General features: G+C 40.2%; 2 protein-coding genes across 2 annotated transcripts; both read left to right on the forward strand.

The window, feature by feature from the left end:
• Nucleotides 1-18,639: 18,639 nt before the first annotated feature.
• LOC141649902 (uncharacterized) lies at nt 18,640-22,207 on the forward strand. The gene is made up of 4 exons (XM_074458572.1): nt 18,640-19,404; nt 19,495-19,806; nt 19,895-20,230; nt 20,312-22,207. Exons 1-4 carry the CDS (start codon nt 18,640-18,642, stop codon nt 22,205-22,207), a joined length of 3,309 nt encoding a protein of 1,102 aa, XP_074314673.1.
• A 246-nt stretch (nt 22,208-22,453) lies between these two features.
• LOC141649913 (uncharacterized) lies at nt 22,454-23,170 on the forward strand. Its single transcript, XM_074458582.1, has one exon. It carries the CDS (start codon nt 22,454-22,456, stop codon nt 23,168-23,170), a length of 717 nt encoding a protein of 238 aa, XP_074314683.1.
• Nucleotides 23,171-23,505: the final 335 nt, after the last annotated feature.

Here is a 23,505-nt window from a genome sequence, read left to right on the forward strand (position 1 = left end):
AGACGTGTCTTGAGTACCTAATTGTGAGGTGTGGTATCGTGGGCATGTCCTTGACATCGGTGGTTGTGGGTACGTCTTTACGTGTCCTGGTACCGGCGTGGTGATTGTATAATAGTGTCTTGTTCACATTATTGGCATGTTGCATATATATATCTGTCTGTGTGTGTGTGTGTGTGTGTGTGTGTGTGTGTGTGTGTGTGTGTGTGTGTGTGTGTGTGTGTGTGTGTGTGTGTGTGTGTGTGTGTGTGTGTGTGTGTGTGTGTGTGTGTGTGTGTGTGTGTGTGTGTGTGTGTGTGTGTGTGTGTGTGTGTGTTGTGTCGTGCTTTATTTTTATTTATTGAAACTGACGTGTTTGGGTTGTATGTGAATTGTCACCTATTTTCGGGGTGGCCTGTGTCGATCCATATGATATTTCCGATCATATGGGGAGCATGTTGAGTACAGGTTGTTTTGTTGTCGCGTGGGAGATGGGATGAGCTTTGGATTTGGAGCCGAGTGTCACTTCATTACAAGAGTATAGTTAGTCATGAGTTGTATCATTTCTTTTAATTATTCATTCATGGTTATGTAATTCACTAAACACTTTATTTATTTTAAATGTTTCTTAATTACAACTCCAATTCACCACTTTGGGAAACCGAAATGGTAACATCCTCCCATTACCTTGGCCGGGTAAGAAGAGGGTGTTACAAAGTGGTATCAGAGCAACGATTTGGGAACTTAAACCAGTAAACCTAACTGAACCTAGGTGTGTCTAATAAAATGAACCCGACATGAGTACAAGAAGATCGGTTTTGGATGAGTAGGCGCCCTCATATCAAAACTAGTGCCTATTGTCTCGGTTGGTCATTATGTGGGTGGTTACGAGTATGGAAGAACGTTATATGGAACGTTGCATGATTGCATGTGTGTGTAATTATCGTTAAGTTTCTTGCATGATATATTTGTTCAAATAATGTGTGATTAAGTATGGAAGTTGGATGCTTGGATTAATGTGTGTGGCATGTCTTGGAAAGATTAAAATATGTTAGTATGGGGAAAATAGTCCCGTTCTTTGGATTCATATTGCATGCTAGTTGAGTGCTTGTTAGTGTTATCGATAGTGTATGATTAGTAATGGATGTTGGTAGTGTAGCTACTAGTTCTACGGTAGTGTATCAAAGGCGATAAGTAGGATGACGTATGGACTAACTCGGACGAGTCACCGATAGCCGGTGGACTCCCGAACCTTCTCTTTATGTTGCAAGGACATCATCATTCTAATTGGGACAATCACTCTAACAAGTGCGAGTCAACACTAGGCCGAGTATAGTTCACTCGACCGAGTGGACCTTGACACACGATCGAGTGGACCAATTTCCAGAATCTGAAAACTTTCTGGAAATTGGGACACTCGACCGAGTGAACTCGGCCACTCGACCGAGTGAACTCGGCACTCGATCAATGCCCACATGGGCTGCACTATTTCGTGAAAATCTACTTTTTAATCATCTCTTATCTCCTTATTACCTTCTTCAACCCTCGTATCTCCAACATCATAAATCCTCTAAAATTAATTCTCAAACTCCATTTTCATCACTTTGGTGTTAGATTCAATATTCTTACTCCATAACTCTTCACTAATCCTTCTTGTTTAGCAATGTAAGTGACTTATTCTTTCTTTGGTTTTTCCCCAATTTGATTTTTCGAGATCTACAATAATTTGCTCATGTTTCATGAATTATTTGCATGTTTTTGTTTCATTCATAGTAATAATTAGCATTCTACATCACTATTGTTGTCAAAAATTAAATTTTTATTTTGAAATTTTGCCCACCATTAGTGAACTCGAAAATGCATATTATTGAGCTATAATTTGATTTTGTGTTTGTTGATTGGGTTTAATTAAACTTTTGTTGTTAATGTTGGATCTTCTTTTATATGTGAAAATTTCATCTTAAAACTTCGTCTTAAATTTTCAAAATATAGAGAAGTCATGCTCAAATTTTGATTTCTCATGTGGAAAACTTAGCTTAATTGTCTTATCAGTAGAGTTGAGTTATAATGCTACTCACCTATTGTAGATGGGTAGCTTAATTGTCTTATAAGACTACTACCTTTACTAGTAATATGGTACAGTATCTTAAAAGCAAGGATTTCACCATCAATTTAGTCCCAAAATTTTCGAACAACTTGAGGAATTTGACCAAGATTAATTTTATATCTTAAACATGGTTTACTTATGTCATTAACCTATAATCTTGTGAGTGTTTCTATGAAATGGTTTAAGACAAAAATTTTCCCATCTTAAAAGGGGTATGTATTTTCGGAAATGGTAATACAAATGTTATAATTTCGGTTTTTATGCTCGACATGGTTTAATTATTTCCTGTGAGCATTAAATTCTTCACCATGATGTCTTGTGTAGCCTTACGATGAGAAAAATTCCGTCTTAAGACTCTTAAGAATCTCGAAAATGGGTAGTAAGTGTACCCAGATTTTGATTTTTATGCTTAAATTCACACTTGAAAATTGTTTATTAGTTCTTCCATTCTTGCTAATAATGTTTTTCGTTGATTTGAATTAGAAACTTTGATTTAAGATTTTCCACATTTTTGAAATATGGAAGTATGCCAAATAATTTTGATTCCTATGTTCATTCTTGAAGAAATGGTATTAAAGTCAATAAAAGTTTTCATCATTTTAATTGTTTTGGAATGTGACATAACTTCACCAAGACTTCATTTTTCCGGAAAAACTTGTTTTAAGTGAACTTTATTTGGAGAAAAGGTTAAGAATATCATGTAAAACTTATTTTCAAGTGTTGGTTATCAACTTAAGTCATTGAGGGGGAAATTTCTATTTATTTCCCAGCTGATTTGATTCTTACCTTTTCTATTCTATATCTTGTTGCGTGTTTCCATTTTGTAGCATGTCAAGGAACACAAGAAACGTTCGTGGAAGAAACAACCGTCAACCCCAATCGGAAGCACCGCCCGCTTTTACTCTTCCGGGATACCCGGGAATAGCATTTGTGAGTGAGACTAAAAAAAAATGCCTTCTTAGCCTATACCCAAAGACGTATGAATGCCACTAGATGTGTGTCGGATGATGCCTTGGAAGCCTTGGGAATAGAGGAGCAAGTACATGATATTTTTAGAGTACTTGGTATAGAGGGGCTATACAACTTGGTGGAGATAAGCTACCACAACCTCACCCTTGAATTTTTGAGATCTTTTGTCTACGATAAAAGAGACCATTCCGTGAGTTTCCGACTCAAAAACACCTCGTTCAACCTATTTAGTGATGTCTTTGCGGAGCGTTTGGGTGTAGGGAAGAGTACCGAATTCACCCACGACAAGGTGGAGAAGGACATGAAAGCCACTAAGTACGTTGACCTCTATACGGGTAACCAATATGCCGAGGTGAGTGCCATGAAGATAAATGATGTGGAGCACCCCGTTTTGAAAATTTTCCTTCGCCTCATGACCATCCTCCTTTATGGAAGGAGAGACCCTAGCAAGCTTAACTCCATAGAAGTGTTACTTTTGAGCTCCTACCTCAACCCATGCTATGAAAGACGCTTAGAATATAGCCCCGTGTGTAACACCCCCATTTATTCAGGAGCCTTTAGCTGGACATTCCCAAATAAATAGGACTGTTACCATCTCGGTTTCCCGAGGTAGTGAATAACAAAGTACAACAAACCAAAGTACTTTAAATTAAAACTTTAGTGAATACATGTTTATTACAAATTAACCAACTAAAACTTAATATAAAATATTACAACTCGCAGCGGAAACAAATAAAGTGATATAATTATTCTATTTGATCTAGACTTTAACTATGGTCCAAGTCGAGCTCTCATCCCAATGCTCCCGAGTCAGCTAATCTTTAGTACCTGTCAAATCTGCTCCCCATAAAACGGTTCACCGCAGGTGTTCACGAATACACAGTCAACCACGAGGTTGAGTAGGAATAACCAACAACAAGTCAAAGTGAAATGATATGATATATAATGCCAAAACAACTGAGCTCATCACCCGAAACACCCATTCATCCCGCCAATCCCTGGCCCGGGGTATTCATCATTCCAACCGAAGTTGAAGTATTCACCATCCCAACCGAAGTTGAGGTATCCATCATCCCAACCGAAGTTGAGGTATTCAATTATACACATGCCAGTTATAAAAATCATCCTCCCAGAACGAGTCTGAGGTATCCAATAATTACGATATGAATAAACCAATAACCAAAGTATAAACCAATGACATAAAATTTACATCTGATAATTCATCCAACGACAATTAATCACACAGTTCCACAATTCCTCTTATCAAATTAATAAATAGCATGACAAGTTGAGTAGTTATCCTACCTCGAGAGCAAACACTCCAATCACGCAATCCAATAAAATAGCTCCTCACAAAGTCGTCACCTAAATATATAATAATTTAATTTAATTATTAATTATTCGATTCTTTAAGTAATAAAGTTAATTATAGTTTAATTGCTTTAATTATATTTCCCGTATAATTACTTACTAATTAATCATTAATTACGATAATTCATTTACTACGTAAATTTCCCATTAAAAACCCATCTCAAACCATTAATTAAATTCCGTCTTAAAACAACCCAAACTAATTATTTTATTAGTTATAAAATAATTATTATACAACTAATAAGGAGTCAATATATTAAAAACCCGACTTCCCAAAACCCGAGTCAACACCCAAATAAAAACCCGACTTTTATAAATTAATGAAACCCAAAACACCAATGATACAACACGTGAAAACAAACCCACATGCATACATTCACGGTTTAAAACCGTGATCAATGCCTCACCAAAACCCGCGTACAACCCCCTTCTCACGGCCACTATTAACACCAGCCACTACCTCCACCGTGAGGTAGCACCACCAGCTCCCCCACCGAACCCAGCCACCTCGCCTCAACACCTCACCCTTACCTCCACCTTTACACGAACTCCTAGAAGCACTCCCCTGACCCGACACAAAAACCAACTCCGACACCGCATCTACCCAACACCACACCGCCTCTGGCCACCACCGTCATCACCACTGACAAACAGTAGTTCCAGGGGTGGTCCTACTTACCCTTGAACCGACAACAACCACCACGGCATCCACCAAACACCAGCACCCATAAAGATACTCGACCTCCCCTTGTTTCCGCGTTTACACCCTCCATCACCACAAACCACCACCTACGGTCACTAAAGCACCCCCACGACGGTCGACTAGACCCCCAGGTTCCAATCCTACCAACCACAGACCACGACACGACCCTAACGGATGCCAAATCGGGTCGAAACTCCCCTAAAGTACCCCTGTTTCGCATAAACAATTAAAAGCGGTCAAAGTGGCCACCTTTGACCACCACACGCCACCCTACCATCACCATTAGGACCGAGTAACACCCATACACCACCACCCACAACCCTAGGTCAGATAGGTCATGCTAAGTGGGTCAAATAATGCAAAACAAACCCTAACCCTAACCCTAATAATGACCCGACACCCCCCTTTTGTCATTCGATTTGACGGTCAACGATGGTCAACGGCGACCAACGACGGGTCCTGGTCAGACATTGGTGATCCATGGTCGTAGTGACGGTCTCGGGTCAGTCAATGGTTGTCTATTTAACGAGTTATATTAGTCTTAAGGCGGGTATGTTATGAGACGATTAGAAAATTACCTTGTGACGATCTCCCAGCTAATCCTTCCTTCTCTATTCTCTTATTAGAATTATTTGTATTTTATAATGAAATAGGTCAATTGTTGTAGGTTGTCATTTATTTATATAGATAGGTTAAGGTTATATCGACACCAATTAGGAAACTATGCAATTATCAGATTATTACTATTATACGAGTACCATTAGTATTAGTATTATTGTAATTATTATTATTACTAGTAGTAATTATCCGATCCCGATAATTAATCAATCAATTTACGCAACATATATAGTCGACCCTAGCCTTATAGCAATTAGCACATGACCCAACCCCAATCCCGTCTTTCTTTATTATTTTATTTATTTAATTATCGTCTCATAACAAATATTATTATTATTATAAATACAATTACTATTATTATTATTATAACATAATAATCATTCACTATTACCATATAAATTATCGTATATTATTATTACCCAATTACCATTACGACCCATTACTCTATTATTCTATTATTTTATTATATAATTCCGTCTTATTCACAATTATTAATTATAACCGTCAAAATCAATTATTCGAATTACATAAATTAGTTATATAAACTTCACTAAACTACGGGGTATTACACCGTGACTATGGTGAGTCTAGCCTTTGAGAGGATGACTAAATCCGACAAGTGCTCATTTGATTGCGGTACTCTAGTGATTAAATTGGCAAAGAACCTATTGGGTTATGAACTCATAGAGATTGATAGGCTTATGAGTGTTGGAGTGTCGTACTTTGACATCCCTTATATGAAGGGCATGTTTTGGCTTGCGGATAGGAAAGCCAAGAATGGCTACTCGTGGAAAGTGAATGCGGATTTGTACGTGAAACTTATCGCGCCGGGGAGATTGCCCGAGACCTCTCACCTACCCAAGATGACACCACCTCACCCTCTGACCCAAACTTATCTAATTCCGATTGAACTTACCTATACCCTTAGTGATGAGGAAGTAGAATGGGCTCGGATACCGACACTACCCCATGAACCTCTTAGACATTCTATGCATGCTCCTCCATCCTACCACATGACCATGCCCTCACCCCCTCATGAACCTCCAAGACATTCTACATATGCTCCGTCATCTTCCTACATGCCCATGCCTTCACCGCCTCGTGGACCTCCTAGGCATTCTACGCATATACCATCACATACCGGAGGATCTACCCAACCCCCGCCGATCTATGATCACCACTACCATATGTCAGACCTTATCCATCAGGTGAACACCGACCTAGTGCTAAGGGACATGCATGAGTTGGCCTATAATCAAGGTGTGCGCCACGCACATCGTCCAAGCTATTGGTTCGGAGATGGAATACGCCGGGTGTCTTCATGCAATACCCCGTATTTTGTTAATAATTTATAAGAATAATTTATGTAATTTAAATAATTAATTAATGACATTTCTAATAATAATTACAAGTAAGACGTTAATTAAATAATAAAGTAAGTGACTCGGGAATAGTCATTGGGCCGTGTGACACGAATTGTTGGACCGGTTTTATTGGCCTAATACAAAAGTGATCGGGATTTGTATCGGGATTTAATAATAATAATAATATGGAAATAATAATAAGTAAAGGTAATAATAATTATATCAATAATAAGCCTAATAATAATAGTTTTATAGTAATAATAAAATTAGTAAAGATAGTATGTAGAAATCCTACTTATGGTAAGACTAACATAATAATAATAATAATAATAATAATAATAATAATAATAATAATAATAATAATAATAATAATAATAATAATAATAATAATAATAATAATAATAATAATAATAATAATAATAATAATAGTATTGGTAATTCCTACAAAAATTGGAATAAGGTAATAATTCTTAGTTTCCTAATTGGCCTCATATACTCCCTAATTTTAGACTATAAATACCATGATATCTGAAAATATAATTCACAAAGAAGAATAAGGAGATTTAAGAGACGGAAGGAGCAATTAGCGATAAAAGGTAAAGATTGTCGTAATTTATAATTTAAGTTAACGTTTATACACCGTATGGACCATCGTGAATAGTGTCGATGACCTTAGTAGTTTTCGTTGACCGTCGTGACTCTAATAAGACCAACCTTGACCACTGTTGACCACCGTGGGTGGCGGTTTGGACGTCCAAATAGGGGATGTCGTGAGTAAGAAATACGGGGTTTGTGTCGTGTGTGGTTGTTGACGTGACCTGGGGTTTGGGTGGTTGGTTAGGTTGGCGGTAGGCGGTCCTAGTTGTGGTGGTGGGGTGGTGAGTCGTGGTGGTTGGTGCGGGTGTAGATACCTCATTTCTGCACCTCCCGCAAGCCACCCGGTGATGATTGGGCCGCATGTTTGGTACACGGAACGATTTATGACAGTTCGTAAGTTTGTCGTCAAGAGATAGCTCAAACACTTGTGTCTACCTCATAGTTTTCATCTACCCGCTGATATGGTCGTTTTGACAGTAATTAGAGGGTACATTTGGAGTCCGGGTCAAAAACTGTCTTCATTTTCTAATAACCGTTTTAAAATGCCGAGTCAAAATATTCTTGAATGTTCCAGATACTTCTATTCCATATTTTCAATCTTTTAATCTCTTTGGCAAATTATATCCCGGAAATATTATATAAAATATTAAGGAAATTGAGATCAACCCGCAATTCCATAATAGAAACGCGGAAATGTTTCTTCCACAGGAGGAAACCACTTGGGAAAGGACGCAGCAGGTGCTGCGCCTCTTCCAAGAGATGCAGTAGCTGCTGCACCTCTTCCCCAGTTCTTTTCTGAGTATTTTCAAATCTTTTCGAGATTCACTTCCAAAGTTTCTCCGAAACCCTAATGCCTCCGTGTGATTAGTATAAATAGGGACCTTCGTTCCTCATATTTCTCACGCGAGTGTCCGCCCTTTTCTTCTCCCTTTGCACTCTAAGACCACGCTCTTGCTTTTTGGCATCTACGTGCTTGAACTATCGACCACGTAAGCTCGGATCCTTCTGAGTACCAGCCTCGTTCTACATGACCGACCAATTTGACCAACTCCACATCAATCAAATCAACTTTGTTTAAATTCCTCTTAAAGGGCACTTTCTTCATACATTCGAGTTGAGCATCACTAAACGTTAACTTAGTTAATCTCGTTTCGTCAAACATGTAAGTCTGAGGGTATAAATCCCATATTTTATTATTGTACTTTATTTTTGTAATCATTATTGTAAGGTTTACGTCGAAAACACATTCAAAACCGATTTATAAAACCTTGTTTCAAACCCTTTTTTACGGATTAACTAGAGACAAACGTCGAGAAAGGACGCAGCAACTGTTGTGCCTCTTCGAAGGGACGCAGCACCCGCTGCACCTCTTCCTGAGGCTGCCGCAGTTCCTGCATCCTTTCTTCTTCCTTCGACTTTTGTTCGTCTGTTTGTTTTGTTTTGTCTTTGTTTATTCATGTTTCATTGACACGATAATTCTAGTACATTATCTTTAACATGTAATTCGTTATTAATTAATTCATCTTTTAAATCCCGACTTAAATCCCTTATAATTCATATTTGCGGGTTTTCGTCATTAAAATCAATTCGGGTTTTTAGAGGTTCGATTCATCAATATTAAGTCTCTGGAATTCATCATTGGTATATATTCATCTGTTTATTATCATTTCCATCAATAGTTTAGCATTAATAACCTAATTAATCTAACTAGTTTGTTTATTTGTATCATTAATCCCATAATTAATCTTGTAAATAATTCGTTCTAATTAGTTTTATCCATGTTTTATTGTTTTTATGACCCAATCATATGTAAATAATATGTTAAATCACTTCTATCAGAGTCAAATGTCCATAATCGATCCTTAAATCACCAATGAATATTAACAATTTGCAATTCCGGCTTCACAGCCATAACATAACTCAGAAACAGACACAGCGTTTGTTGCGCTTCTTCCAAAGGACGCAGCTCTGCTGCGCCTGTTCTGGGTTGCGTTCTGTCTCTGAACTCCCGTTTCTGCCTTGATCTAGTTTATTAACTACGTATTAGTTAACTATTATTCGTATTATCACTAATAATCTGTTTGTTAATTTGTTTTCCTTTTCTTTTCTCAAACTATCCGTTTTAAATGTACTTTCGATGTAAATCAATTAATCAATTGTAATTATTGTAATTTTAATTATTGCATTTATTTATTTATCGTATTGTATGATTATTTACTTGCTCTCACATACAGTTAACCTAAATATCTACTTAGACCCAATGAGTGCTAATTAATTGTTAACCGACATAGTTTAATTCACATGCTAGGATTAATCTAATGGATGTTGCATTGCATGCATATAACCTTCAACATATCAAGTATAGACGATTTTCCCTAATCATTAGTAGAGGCCGCTATCGAGGCGGGCGGGATTAGGTGTTCGATCAAAAGAGCTTCCTAATACATACCCTCACCCCTTACTCCAGATCTCTGTGAACATCCGTGTTCAATGGCATCCACGAGAGTCATTCTAAACATAGAATGCTAAGGGTAACGAGTTCTTGGTATTCATGTCACTACTTTGTGTCTTGACATGGCCCGAGGTATTCGAACGGTTTCCAATTTTCCACAATTAATTGGTGGCGACTCCACAAATGCAAAAGCTTGCTCGCTTTCTACCCGAGCGACCCCCGTGGGCCCGCGTCCACAGTTTGGCGACTCCGTTTGGGATTAATACACTTACGTGTAGCTAGGGTGAAACTTGAACAAGGTTAGGGAATAGTTTGTACAAGACAGTTGTTGGTTTTCATAACTCGGTCTTCCTAGACCGTTTATTCGGCCTTCCTAAGGCCCAACCCAACCCATTCGACCAATCGTCCCGTCTAGACGGTCCAAATTCTTATTCGGGCCTAAGGATGGATAGCGATTGACGTCAACTATACCATGATACTTACTCTTGTTTGTATCAGGGACCTTCACTACTTAAGGAAATGGACTAGGAATCGGACTTACTCCTGTTTGGTACGAGCCTCTCCACAGACCCCGGGTTTGATTGTTCGGTATGGCAACCCACCCTTTAAACCAAAACCCTTTTAAATGCACTCAGCATCCCGTTATAATGCCTATTGTAATGCTCGTACTATATGTGATCACCATTTTCTAAACGAAACCATGATAAATTTTGTAAAATCAAAATCTCTTTTAAAATGCAAATTTTCGAAAAAAAAATAGGCCAATGTTAGCGCAAAACTAGTCGAAACTCTGTCCAATTGTCGAGTCAAAATTCGGGCCCCAAAGCCCATTTCAAAACCCCACTTCGAGTCCACTCCTACAACTACACTATAATTGACTAGGACCAACATTTCCAAACCTTTTCATTTCTTTAAACCTCACTTGACACAAGTGGCACACTCCCACTTCACAAGTCAAACCTTTTCTTTGAGTAAGTGTGCTAGAATGGTCGATCGTGGTTTGATTCGTCGTCGATCTCTTATGCAGTTTTCAAGATGCCTGGAACTAGTCACGCAAGTGTCAATGGACAACCACCGAATGATAATGATCTAATCCTAGCCGCGCTCGCTCGTCTCCAAACTAGCCAAGACCAAGTGAATAACCGCCTCAACACGATCGAGGGCCGAATTGTTGCTGTAGAAACTAGGTTGCCTCATGCAGAAAATGAAATACTTCATGATTTTGTGAATGACTTCGCGAATGAAAATCCTCCACCTTTTATGGGAGCACAAGAGGTCAACCCTCCCATAGATCCAACTGCAGCTGAGAAACGATTACAATACTTGGAGGAACAACTGATGTATCTCAAAGGGGATGATATCTATAGGGAAAACAATCGCAAGTATGAGGTCGTGAGTTCCAAATTGCCAACCAACTTTAACATGACGGATATCCCGAAATTCAAGGGCATGAAAACCCTTTGAACCATATCCGTGCTTTCAAGGATTACATGTCTATCAAAGGCATTAAACCCGAGATGTTCTTAAAGATCTTTCCTTCATCCCTCGACACCATTCCTAAATAATGGTTTTATTCTCTAGAGCACAAGAAGATTGCCACCTGGGATGATGCCGCGATCGAGTTTGCTAAGCAATATGCGGATAATGCTGAGATTCAAGTCAATATGCGCACCTTAGAGGTTCTTACCCAAAACGATAAAGAAGGCTTCACTGACTTCCTAAGTAGGTGGAGGAAGACTAGTACCCAACTTGTTGAGCGTCCAGATGAAGCGACCCTCGTTGAAAAATTCGTGGACAATTTGAAGCCCATTTATGCAAAGCATTTGAGGTACCAAAACATTAAGACCTTCAAGGACTTAACCGTACTAGGAACAAGGATCAAAGATGACATCCGTAAAGGGCTCTTGTCCAAAACGGTAGGTCGTGGATATCAAGGTTCAATAAGTCGTTCTTATAGCTCTACTAGCAAGACTGATGAGGTTAACCTCCTCGAACCATCAAAGAAGAGTATCCCACAAAGAAAGTTCACAAATATTGGGATACTTATTCCAATGCTCTGAAGAGATTGATGAAACAGGGTAAGCTTCAACCCTTAGGCCCTACACCTGAACCAGAAAAGAAATCCAAGTCCTGGGACGAGAATTCGTACTGCGAATATCTTACAGGTAAGGGACATGATACAGAAAAATGTTACAAGCTAAAACATGTACTTCAAGACATGATTGTAGATGGTCGCCTACCAATACCACCTGGAGGCAAGCCTAACAATACTCAGAATCCTCTTGGAGTTCTGATGATTACAAGTGAAGAATCTACCTTAGATTGTTCACACCTCATTTCTCCAGTCGAAGATGAGATCCATGCAATAGAAGAAGAAGGTAACTACTCTACTATTTCCTTTACCATCACCGACTTTATAGCATGGGCAAAGAGTGTGAATAGGCAAGTCTCAGAATTAGAAAATGTAGTGGCAACCTTACGTGATCCAAGTGCAATACCCGAAGAACGTGCGCCACTAAATCTATCTCAAAATGCTACAATGCAAGAAGTAATAGCCGTGGTTGATGAACTAATCGACCAAATCATCCAATTGGAGGCCGAAATCATGAGATTGAGAGAACTTGCTACTATCAATGGAGTATGGGCCGACGATGATGAAGATGAATACCTCACTGAACACTACCTAGTTAAAGTCGGTGAGGAAATAGTCCAAAACAGTGAGGACCAATATGTAGACCATCTTACTCGTTCAGGGCATCCATACCAAAATGTTTCTCAAAATGGTCCCACAGCCAATGGTCCAATCACCAACGTTGTCACGCCAAATGATAACGAAGATACCTCTACTGACCATTTGCTAAAGCAACTACAGAAGACAAAGGTTGATCTTTCAGTCTGGCAACTAGTTGCAAGCTCGTTCCCACATCGCCAAGCTTTACTGCAAGCCTTGGCCAAACTAAATGTGGCACATAACTCCACACCCGATGACGTGGTCAACTTGGTCTTCCAAGAATCACCTAAGCTAAGTAACCCTGTTACTTTTTCGGATGAAGATTTATCACCTTTTGGCGCTCACAACTTGGCTCTTTACATCACTGTCATTTCCTTGAAGAAGAATGTGCCAATGACTTTGGTAGATGATGGCTCGGCAGTCAACGTCATACCATTAAAAACGGCATACAAATTAGGAATGAAAGAGTCGGATTTGACCCCTACCAACCAAGGTGTTCGCGCATATGATGGTACACGATGAAAAGTGGTAGGACTAGTTAACCTTACCATAGCCACAAGGCCGATTGAACGAAAGGTTAACTTCCAAATAGTGGACATTGAAGCATCCTTTAATATACTTCTGGGAAGACCTTGGATTCACACTTCCAAAGCGGTAACATCCACCCTCCACCAGAAAATGAAGATCCCACTAGATGGTAAAGTGGTGACGATCACTTCGTCACCCATCAAAGCGGTAATATAAAAGAGGTCAAGTAACCAAGTACTCGCGGATCTAGTATATGAACTTGGGGGCTTCCATAGCATAAGCATCATAGAAAGCGAGTTGGCACCCTTGTACTTCAATCCTTACTCCAATTTAGTGGTCAACCACATACTCAAATCTCAGGGATACTTACCAGGAATGCCTTTGAATCCTATCCGAAGAAACACCTTTGCACCCTACAAAGAAGGCAACTCACAAAGGATACCACTAGGACTAGGATACAAACCCACCAAGGAGGAAGCCGTAGAAATGCTCACTCAATTCCAAAACCGCAAGAATGTGGGAATCCAAATGCAACCCTACCTCCCTACCCTAAATGGATACTTTGTTAGATAAGGAAGTCAAGAACTCTTCCATGGGTTTCCCGAGCCTTGGCACTACATAGGAAAGCAACTGTCTGGAATCGAAATCTTTCACGATTGCTACTTTATTCCCACAGAAACGATTCCTACCGTCAAAACTCGCCAAGCACCTTGTTTAGACGAACAAGCTATTAGTTTACTATTTGGGGAAGATCGATTTGTTAGAGCCGCGCAGGATGAGATCATTACCATGATACTTCAAGACGATCACTTCAACCGTACCGCATTGATCACAGAAACCAGCTCGAATCAACAGAAAGGATGGAGAAAGTCGATCAAGTGGACAAACAACCAAGGAAGAATCTTCAAGCTCACCACTGGAGAAGGAGAGATGTTCAAAGGAGAACCAAAAGACGATGAATTTGAGTCAGAGACAGAGTCGGAGTCAGAGTCAGAGTCTAGGGAAGTCCCTAGAGAGTCTCCTCCTGTCGTCACTCCCACTCCCCTTATTTCTCCTAGCTTAGCATCAAATAGTAACAGTAGTTCGGGAAATGTCCCAACAGCTGTCCCTTTACCGCCACTGACTACCGAATAGATGGCTTCTTTGTTTCAACTTTTCTTAAATTTTAATATGAATAAATCAGGTTCTGCTTAGTCTTTGTGTTATTCTGAATGCAATTCTGTTTACGATGATAATGAGGATAACCCAGTCCCACACTCAATCGAAATACCTCCCTACATAGCCAAAGAAATACTACAAGAGAGGGAAGGGGGACCAGTTATAGAAAACATTGAACCCATCAACGTAGGAACTGAACTAGAACCCCAAGAACTTAGGATAGGGACGACCTTGAGCCCCGCCGAGAGGGCCGATTTTATAGACCTCCTACACGAGTTCAAGGACGTTTTTGCTTGGTCCTACAAAGACATGCCAGTGATCGACAGGGATATCACAGAGCACAAAATCCCAATCAAACCGGGTTTCAAGCCCGTAAAACAAAAGCTTCGTTGAATGAAGACAGAATGGGCTCTTAAGATCAAAGAAGAAGTCGATAAGCAATTCAAAGCCGGGTTCATCAAAGTTTTCGAGTATTCAGACTGGGTAGCTAACATAATACCCGTCTCCAAAAAGGATGGGAGAATCCGTGTTTGTGTTGATTTCAGAGACTTAAACAAAGCAAGTCCCAAGGATGACTTTCCTCTACCACATATCGACATATTGGTGGATAATACAGCGGATCACGCATTGCTATCCTTCATGGAAGGATATGCAGGGTATAACCAAATCAAGATGGCCATAGAAGATATGCACAAGACCGCCTTCGTAACTCAATGGGGTACCTATTGCTACACGGTTAAACCGTTTGGGTTAATCAATGCCGGAGCTACATATCAACGCACTGCAACTACACTCTTACATGACATGATGCATAAAGAAGTTGAAGTATACGTAGATGACATGATTGTTAAGTCCAAGGACAGAGAGGGACACATTGCGAACCTTCGCAAATTCTTCTCCAGATTACGAAAGTACAACATGAGGCTCAATCCTCAGAAATGTGCATTTGGAGTAACATCCGGCAAACTCCTCGGATATGTCGTCATCCAACGAGGTATAAAAATAGACCCTTCCAAGATCAAAGCTCTAATTGAAATGCCGCAACCACAAACAGAGAAGGAAGTTAGAGGATTCTTGGGTAAGGTGCAGTACATAAGTTGATTCATATCGAAACTCACCATGATCTGTGAACCTATCTTCAAAAAGCTAAAGAAAACGGATCACACCATGTGGGATGATGATTGTCCAAAGGTATTCGACTGAATCAAGGAGATACTAGCCAAACCACCAGTGCTCATGCCACCCCAACGAGATCAATCTCTTGTTTTATATCTCACAGTAACTGAAACAGCCATAGGAGCTATGCTAGCCCAAACGGTAGGAAAAGAAGAAAGGGCTATCTACTACCTCGGTAAGAAATTCTTGGAGTATGAGTGCAAATACACACCACTCGAGAAGACATGCCTCGCTCTTGTATAGGCAACGAAGAAGCTACGCCATTACATGCTTAGCTACTCCGTCAAAATATACTCCAAAATAGATCCTGTCAAATACCTCTTCGAAAAACCCGTTCTCAATGGACACCTAGCGAGATGGACTTTGATGCTCTCATAGTTCGATCTCAAGTACGTACCTATGAAAGTTATAAAAGGGCGCGCCGTTGCCGAGTTCTTCGCAGAAAATCCAATCAATGATGCACAAAAAATAGACACCTCGTCGTTTCCGGACGAGGATATACTCCAAACAGATGTAGACTCCTGGGATCTTTACTTTGATGGAGCATCGAACTCAAGAGGATTTGGAATAGGAGTGTTGCTCATTTCTCCTGAAGGCGAGCATACACCACTCTATGTCAAACTCGACTTTGAGGTGACAAATAATGCGTAAGAATATGAGGCTTGCCTCATTGGACTACAAGCAGCAGTAGGTTTAGGCATCAAGAATCTTCGGGTACATGGAGATTCATCTTTGATCATCAACAAAATTACGGGATCTTGGAAAATTCGAAGTGAAAGCCTAGTACCCTATCAAGCCAAGATAGACCAGGTTGCCCAATTCTTCGATCAAGTAACGTACCTACACCTACCTCGAGAAAAGAATCAATTTGCAGATGCTCTTGCAAAACTTGCATCCTCGATTAATATGTCGGATACTATGGTAGGAATGCCTTTATGAATCGAACAACGGTCAGAACCGGCTTATGTGCACCAAATCACAGATGAAGAAGAAAACCCAGAGGAACCTTGGTTCCAAGCGATCCTGAACTTCAAACTCAACGACACCTATCCACCGGATATGGATAAGAGGAGACAATGTGCTATACGCTTAATAGCTTCTCAATACGTCCTCATGCAAGGAGAATTATATAAAAGAACGCCTCTTGGCGTAATCCTGCGTTGCCTTGATCATTCACATGCACGGAAAGTGATGGAAGAAGTCCATGATGGAGAATGTGGCCCTCACATGAGTGGACCAATGATGGCAAAGAAAATCACGCATTTGGGATATTATTGGACCACAATGGAATCCGATTGCATCAAGTCTGTCAGACATTATCATAACTGCTAAATTTTCGGGAATGTACAACATGTCCCTCGTTCATTACTCTACACCATGACATCTCCTTGGCCTTTTTCTGCTTGGGGAATCGACATCATCAGAAAAATCACCCCAGCCGGAACAGGAGGTCACTGTTTCATTTTGGTGGCTATCGACTATTTCACCAAATGGGTAGAAGCGGCTTCTTATACTAGTCTCACATCCAAGAACGTGGCAAAATTCATACAAAACAACATCATCTGTCGATCGGTTGCCCACATGAGATCATCAGTGACAATGGATCCCATTTCCAGGCTGAGACTGAGCAATTGCTCGCCAATTACATGATCAAACATCACCATTCCTCGCCATATAGACCACAAACTAATGGTGCAATAGAGGCAACAAACAAAAATGTTGTCACAATCCTTAAGAAAATGATCGACAACTATTGAGATTGGCCAAGCCAGATACCATTTGCCTTATGGGGATATCGCACATCTGTTAGGACGCCCACTGGGGCCACCCCTCTCTATTTGACCTACGGCATGGAAGTCGTGCAACCAGTCGAGCTCGAAATACCATCCTTGCGTATTTTACTCGAAAGTCAAATCCTAGAAGCCGATTGGAAGAGGGATAGGTATGAAGAAATCATCCTCCTGGATGAACGTAGATTGCGCGCATATCAGGCACGTATCAAACGAGCCTTCAACAAAAGGGTTAAGCCAAGGAAAATCAAAGAAGGAGACTTAGTTCTCAAACCAGTTAGAGCTCTTTTACCTGTCGATCCGCGAGGAAAGTTTAAACCCAACTGGGCCGGACCATTTTTGGTCAAATCCATACTCCCGGGGGGTGCAGTTAAGATCACAGACTTAGATAGGAATGAATTTGCCAACCTGACAAACCTCGACCAACTAAAACGTTACTATGCCTAGAATAGGAACAAAATGCACCTTGCGTAACCTCACGTGTCGCTCCTGTGGCACGGAATATAAACGGCCCCTGGCCAGGTGAAATAAGCTAATGTCACCTTGCTCTTGCATTTTGACAAATCGTCATCCTCATATCATCAAATAAACTGAATTGTGCTTTAAGAGTAAGTAAAGCTCATGCTTATTTTCTAAGTTCATTATAAGCTCTTGCTTAGAACAATTATTCTTTTACATTTACTTGAACTACGCGCAAGGGTTTGATTTAATTTTTAAAATGAATACGTAGGCAATCCTTCACAGGATACAACCCATTATTTTATTAATGTAAATATAAGGACATTTGCATATGCATTTGGAATTCGACAAGAATAATAAAAGAAAATTACAACGGTTTCATAACCATTTAACCTTTTATTTCATTAATTTCCATAATAATAATAATAATACGCTACATAATAAAATAAATGCTAAAATAAATAGGCTAGGATTCTAAAACCCCACCATATAATAATAATAATAATAATAATAATAATAATAATAATAATAATAATAATAATAATAATAATAATAATAATAATAGTTTTGACCGGTCCTCTCTCTAAAATCCCTCTCTAAAATCCTCTCAAAATTGCGACTGAAACCTAGCATCGCAACCATGGCCCGGGGCCGGCCGCCGAGGGCAGGGGAACCTTCTGTTCCTACTGCTTCTGTGGATCATAATTCTGTGGTTGTTGAAGATGTGACAGATGAGCCTGATGAGACTGTTATGCCGTCGTCGGGCAAGGCTCCTCAAAAGGGGGCTGTATCTACTTCTGGGACGGCGGCGACTTCTGGAACGAAGACGATTCCTCCTGTGGGTAATGCTCCTAAAACTTATTCTCAGGTATTGAAGAATTCCTCTAAAGGTATGAATCTTTCATTCTTCCCTGTGATTGACTCCTCGGTTAGTATTGAGGAAGAGGATATTGTTAAAGAGGTTGAATACTGGCAGACTACTCTTGTGGGTACTGTTCTGGGTAGGCAATCTACGCTGGTTCAAATTGAGAGTTTGGTTTCTAAGTATTGGACGCATATCACAACCCCAAAGATTCTGTACTTTGCAAAGGGCTGGTACTATTTCAGGTTTGCAAGTGCGGAAGACATGGAAAAAATTCGTTCAGATACTTGGAACGTAAATGGATTCCCTCTTGTCTTTAACCCTTGGAGCCCTACAGTGGTGGACGAGTTAAATGTTACTCATGTTCCTGTGTGGGTGCTATTTCCTAATCTTGACCCTTGTTTTTGGTCGAAATCTGGCTTGAGTAAGGTTGCTAGTGCTGTTGGCAATCCTATTTGTGCTGATGAACACACCACAAACAAAAGCAAGTTGGCCTTTGCTAGAGTTTTAATAGATGTTGATCTTTCTAAGGAGCTTCCAAAGGCAGTTCAGATTCAATCCCCTTATCGTGGCACTCTCTTGCAGAAGATTTATTATGAATGAGTGCCTCACTTTTGTACTGCCTGTAAGAAGGTTAGGCACACCAAAGATAGATGCAATCCTGCTGGTAAGCCTAAGACTGCTAAGACTGTCTATAGGCCAAAGAAAACTGTGGATGCTCAGCAGGTGGTTGCTCCTTCAACTGCTTCTGTGAGTAACCCTAAAACTCCTGAGAAGAAGAAATCTCCTGTGAAGACAACTGTTGCTATAAAACTTACCAACAGATTCTCTGCACTTCAGGATGGAAATCTTATTGAGCCTGATCACACTGCAGAGCCTTCTTCTGAGGTTGTTGTACTGGATACTGAGGATGAGCACTCTGTCAGTGAGACTGAGGATGCTGTGGTTTTTGAATTGGATCCTGGAGACATTCATGCCTCCCATGATCCTCACAATATGGAACATTAGGGGTCTCAATGACCCCTTAAAACAGCAAGAGGCTCACCAACTCTTGCTGGATAAAAAGGTGGACTGTGGTGCTCTGATTGAGACTCATGTCAAGCACACAGCTCTCATGGATATTAGTAGTAGATTTCTTCCTTATCAACTTGTTCATAATAATGATAAGCATTATAATGGTCGTATTTGGATTTTTTGGAACCCTGTGGCTGTTGCTCTTACTGTTCTTCACAAGTCAGCTCAGCACATACACTGTTCTCTTCTTCATATTGCTTCCCAACAGCAAATGGAGGTTACTTTTGTATATGCTTTTAATGCTAGGCTTGATAGAAGAGGGCTCTGGTCTCATCTTCAGTCCATTTCCTCTCAGGTTTCAGTGCCTTGGTTATGGTTTGGAGATTTTAATGTTGTTTTGAATATTGATGAAAGGCTGGGCTCTTCTCATGTCTAGGTTGCTGACATTGATGAGTTTAGTCAGTGTATTGATAATTGTAGTCTGGTGGATCACCCTGCTACTGGTTGCCATTTTACATGGAACAATAAACAGGGTGATGGTCTCAGATGGGCTAAGTTGGACAGGATTCTGGTGTCTCCTCAGTGGTTTGCTAGCTTTCGTTCTACTGCCACTTTTCTGAATGCTGGATTTTCTTACCACTCCCCTTGTCTGGTTCAAATTGATGGTATGGCTTCTCCCTGCAGACCAAAATTCAAGTATCTGAACTGTTGGGCTCTTTCCCCTCAATTCCAGAGCACTGTTTGCAGGAGTTGGAGTTCTCATTATTATGGTGGGCACATTATATCTCTTTTTCAGAAACTTAAGCAGCTTAGGAGTGGTCTTAGAAAGCTTCATACTTCCTCTTTCACTAATCTCTCTGACAGAGTGGCTAGTTGCAAGTTAGCTCTTAAGCACTGCCAGGATAATCTTAGTATTTCTCCCATGGATTCTGCTCTCCTTAGGGAGGAGAGAACTCTGGTGCAGGAGTATCTTCAGATTAAACGAGCTGAGATGCAAATCCTGTTCCAGAGGGCTAAAGTTCAGCATATTCAGTCTGGTGATCTTAGTACTCAATATGTTTATTCAAAGATTTCTGCCAGGAAAGTTAGGAACAACATTGGGAGCATTCTTGATGCAGCTTGTAAGATTTGTACTGGCTCTCATGAGGTGGCTCAGGGGTTCCTTGATTACTACTCTTCTCTCCTGGGCTCTTCTACTCCTGTATTTCCTTTGCCTTCCCATCTTTTTCTACAAGATACAGTGTCTCCAGAGCAATGTGGCTCCCTTACACAACCTGTGAGAGTGCCTGAGATCTTGGATGCATTGAAATCTATAGACAGAAATAAGAGCCCAGGTATGGATGGATACTCTTCTGGATTCTTTTTGGATGCCTGGACTGTTGTTGGTCAGGACTTTAAGAATGCTGTCCTGGAATTCTTTCAAACTTGTTCTATGCCTAAGGTTGCTAATTCCACTTTGCTTGTCCTTGTCCCTAAGATGGATACCCCTCTTACTGTCAAAGACTACAGACCTATTGCCTGTTGTACTACGTTTTATAAGGTCATTAGTAAAATTCTTGCTAATAGACTGAAACAGGTCCTGGACTCCATTGTTGGTCCAGAGCAAGCTGCTTTTGTGGCTGATAGAGATATTTTTGATAATACTATGTTAGCTCATGAGCTTGTCTCTAAATATGGTCGTGCTTATCTCACTCCTAGATGTTTACTCAAGGTAGACATCAGGAAAGCTTTTGATTCTGTTAATTGGACTTTCCTTAAGGACTGTTTGCTCTACCTCCATTTTCCTTCAACTTTTGTGGACTGGGTTATAGCTTGTATCACCTCTCCATATTACTCTTTGCTGATAAATGGTGAAGTGCAAGGCTTCTTCCCTGGTAAATGTGGGCTCAGACAGGGTGATCCCTTGTCCCCATACCTTTTTGTGCTTTGTATGGAGGTGTTGTCAAGGCTTCTCAGGACTCTTCCTAAGGTGAAGAACTTCTCTTATCACCCAAAGTGTGTTCAGTTGAACCTTACCCACCTTATTTTTGTTGATGATTTACTTGTCTTCACTAGGGGGGACCTCCCTTCTGTCAAAGCTGTTTCTGACTGTCTGGATCAGTTTAGTTTGTTTTCAGGTCTGGTTGCTAATCCTTCTAAAACTGACCTCTATTTTGGAGGGGTAGCAGCTGATGTAAAGGGTCTCATTTTGGCTGCCACTGGATTTAGTGAGGGTAAATTCCCTTTCAGGTATTTGGGTTTGCCCTTGTTCAATGCACGCATTACTCAGGATATGTATCAGCCTCTGCTTGATAAACTCAAAGCAAGCATTCAGCATTGGGCTAACAAGTAACTGAGTTATGCTGGTAAGACTTTGCTGGTGAACTCTATTATTTTTGGGTTAAACAATTTCTGGGGGGGCAAGTATTTTATTTCCCAAGGTGGTCATTAAGAAAATCAACAAGATTTGCAAGGATTTTCTTTGGGGTATCTCTGATGGAACTCGTAGGCATACTTTCCTTAAGTGGCAATTACTATGTTCCCCAAAATTAGAGGGGGGATAGGCATAAAAGAAGTTCTCAGTTGGAATTGTGCGCAAATGGTAAAATGGGTCTGGAAACTGTTTAATAAGCCTCAGTCTATTTGGACTAGGTGGGTTCACACTTATATCCTTAAGGGGCTGAGTATTTGGTTAGCTAAGGAAACAATTTCAAATTCTTGGTATTGGAACAATGTGGTTAAGATGAAGGACCTTCTTCTTAATGTTGCTGGTTCTTCTCCTCTTGCAATGCAGCTGCTTGAGACTTTTACCCATCATGCTCGGTTTGACACAAATGCAGCCTATGATCTGGTGAGAAATAGGCATGAGCCTGTGCCTTGGCATCCTGTTGTTCATGGTAAAGGTTGTCATCCTAAATACTCTTTTACTGGTGTTATGGTTATGAATGATAGCCTTCCTACTGTGGCTAAGCTTATTAACCGTGGCTTATGTTTGGTTAATCGTTGTGTGCTTTGTGAATTTTCTATGGAGGATCTTCACCATGTCTTCTTTAATTGCTCTTACTCTCGACAAGTTTGGGCTGCTATTGCTACATGGGTTCACCTTCCTCTGCATTTCTCCTTGGATGCTATTGTTCAGGCGTTTCTCTCTGAATTCAGGACTGGCAACCAAAAGGCGAGTTTGATGGCTTCTTTTCATTTCATCTGGAAGGAAAGGAACTCTAGGATTTTTAAGGGGACTAAGTCCTCGTCTGATTCTCTTTGTATTGTTATTAAACGTGCTATCTCTTTGCGTCTGTATGGCTCTTTTGCCTAGGCTTTTTGTTGGTTATCTTCTTTTTTAGGGGGCCTCCTTGGTCTCCTTTGTAGGAAAGGGTGGCAAAGATCTTGTATGTAATGTTTTATCTTGATGAAATAATAAGATCTAAAACTTTTCTGCAAAAAAAAAAAAAAATAATAATAATAATAATAATAATAATAATAATAAATAATATCAAAGACTTAGGCTATTCTTCCATTTTCCCTTTGCCTTTGTCGTTCTTATCATATTTCTTGTCTCGACCACGGTCCGGACGCTCCTGCGCTATCTCAGACCTAATCACCAACGGTCTCTCTCGTGGTCTAGCCTTGCCATTCTTATTCACCACCTTT

The sequence above is a fragment of the Silene latifolia genome, chromosome 1, assembly GCF_048544455.1.
Source record: "Silene latifolia isolate original U9 population chromosome 1, ASM4854445v1, whole genome shotgun sequence".
NCBI lineage: Eukaryota > Viridiplantae > Streptophyta > Magnoliopsida > Caryophyllales > Caryophyllaceae > Silene > Silene latifolia.

Coding starts and splice junctions, on each gene's coding strand:
- LOC141649902 (XM_074458572.1), top strand. CDS start 18,640: ATGGCCCGGGGCCGGCCGCCGAGGGCAGGGGAACCTTCTGTTCCTACT. Junction 19,405..19,494: donor TTTCTAAGGAGCTTCCAAAG/GCAGTTCAGATT, acceptor GCCTGTAAGAAG/GTTAGGCACACCAAAGATAG. Junction 19,807..19,894: donor GTGAGACTGAGGATGCTGTG/GTTTTTGAATTG, acceptor CCCTTAAAACAG/CAAGAGGCTCACCAACTCTT.
- LOC141649913 (XM_074458582.1), top strand. CDS start 22,454: ATGGTAAAATGGGTCTGGAAACTGTTTAATAAGCCTCAGTCTATTTGG.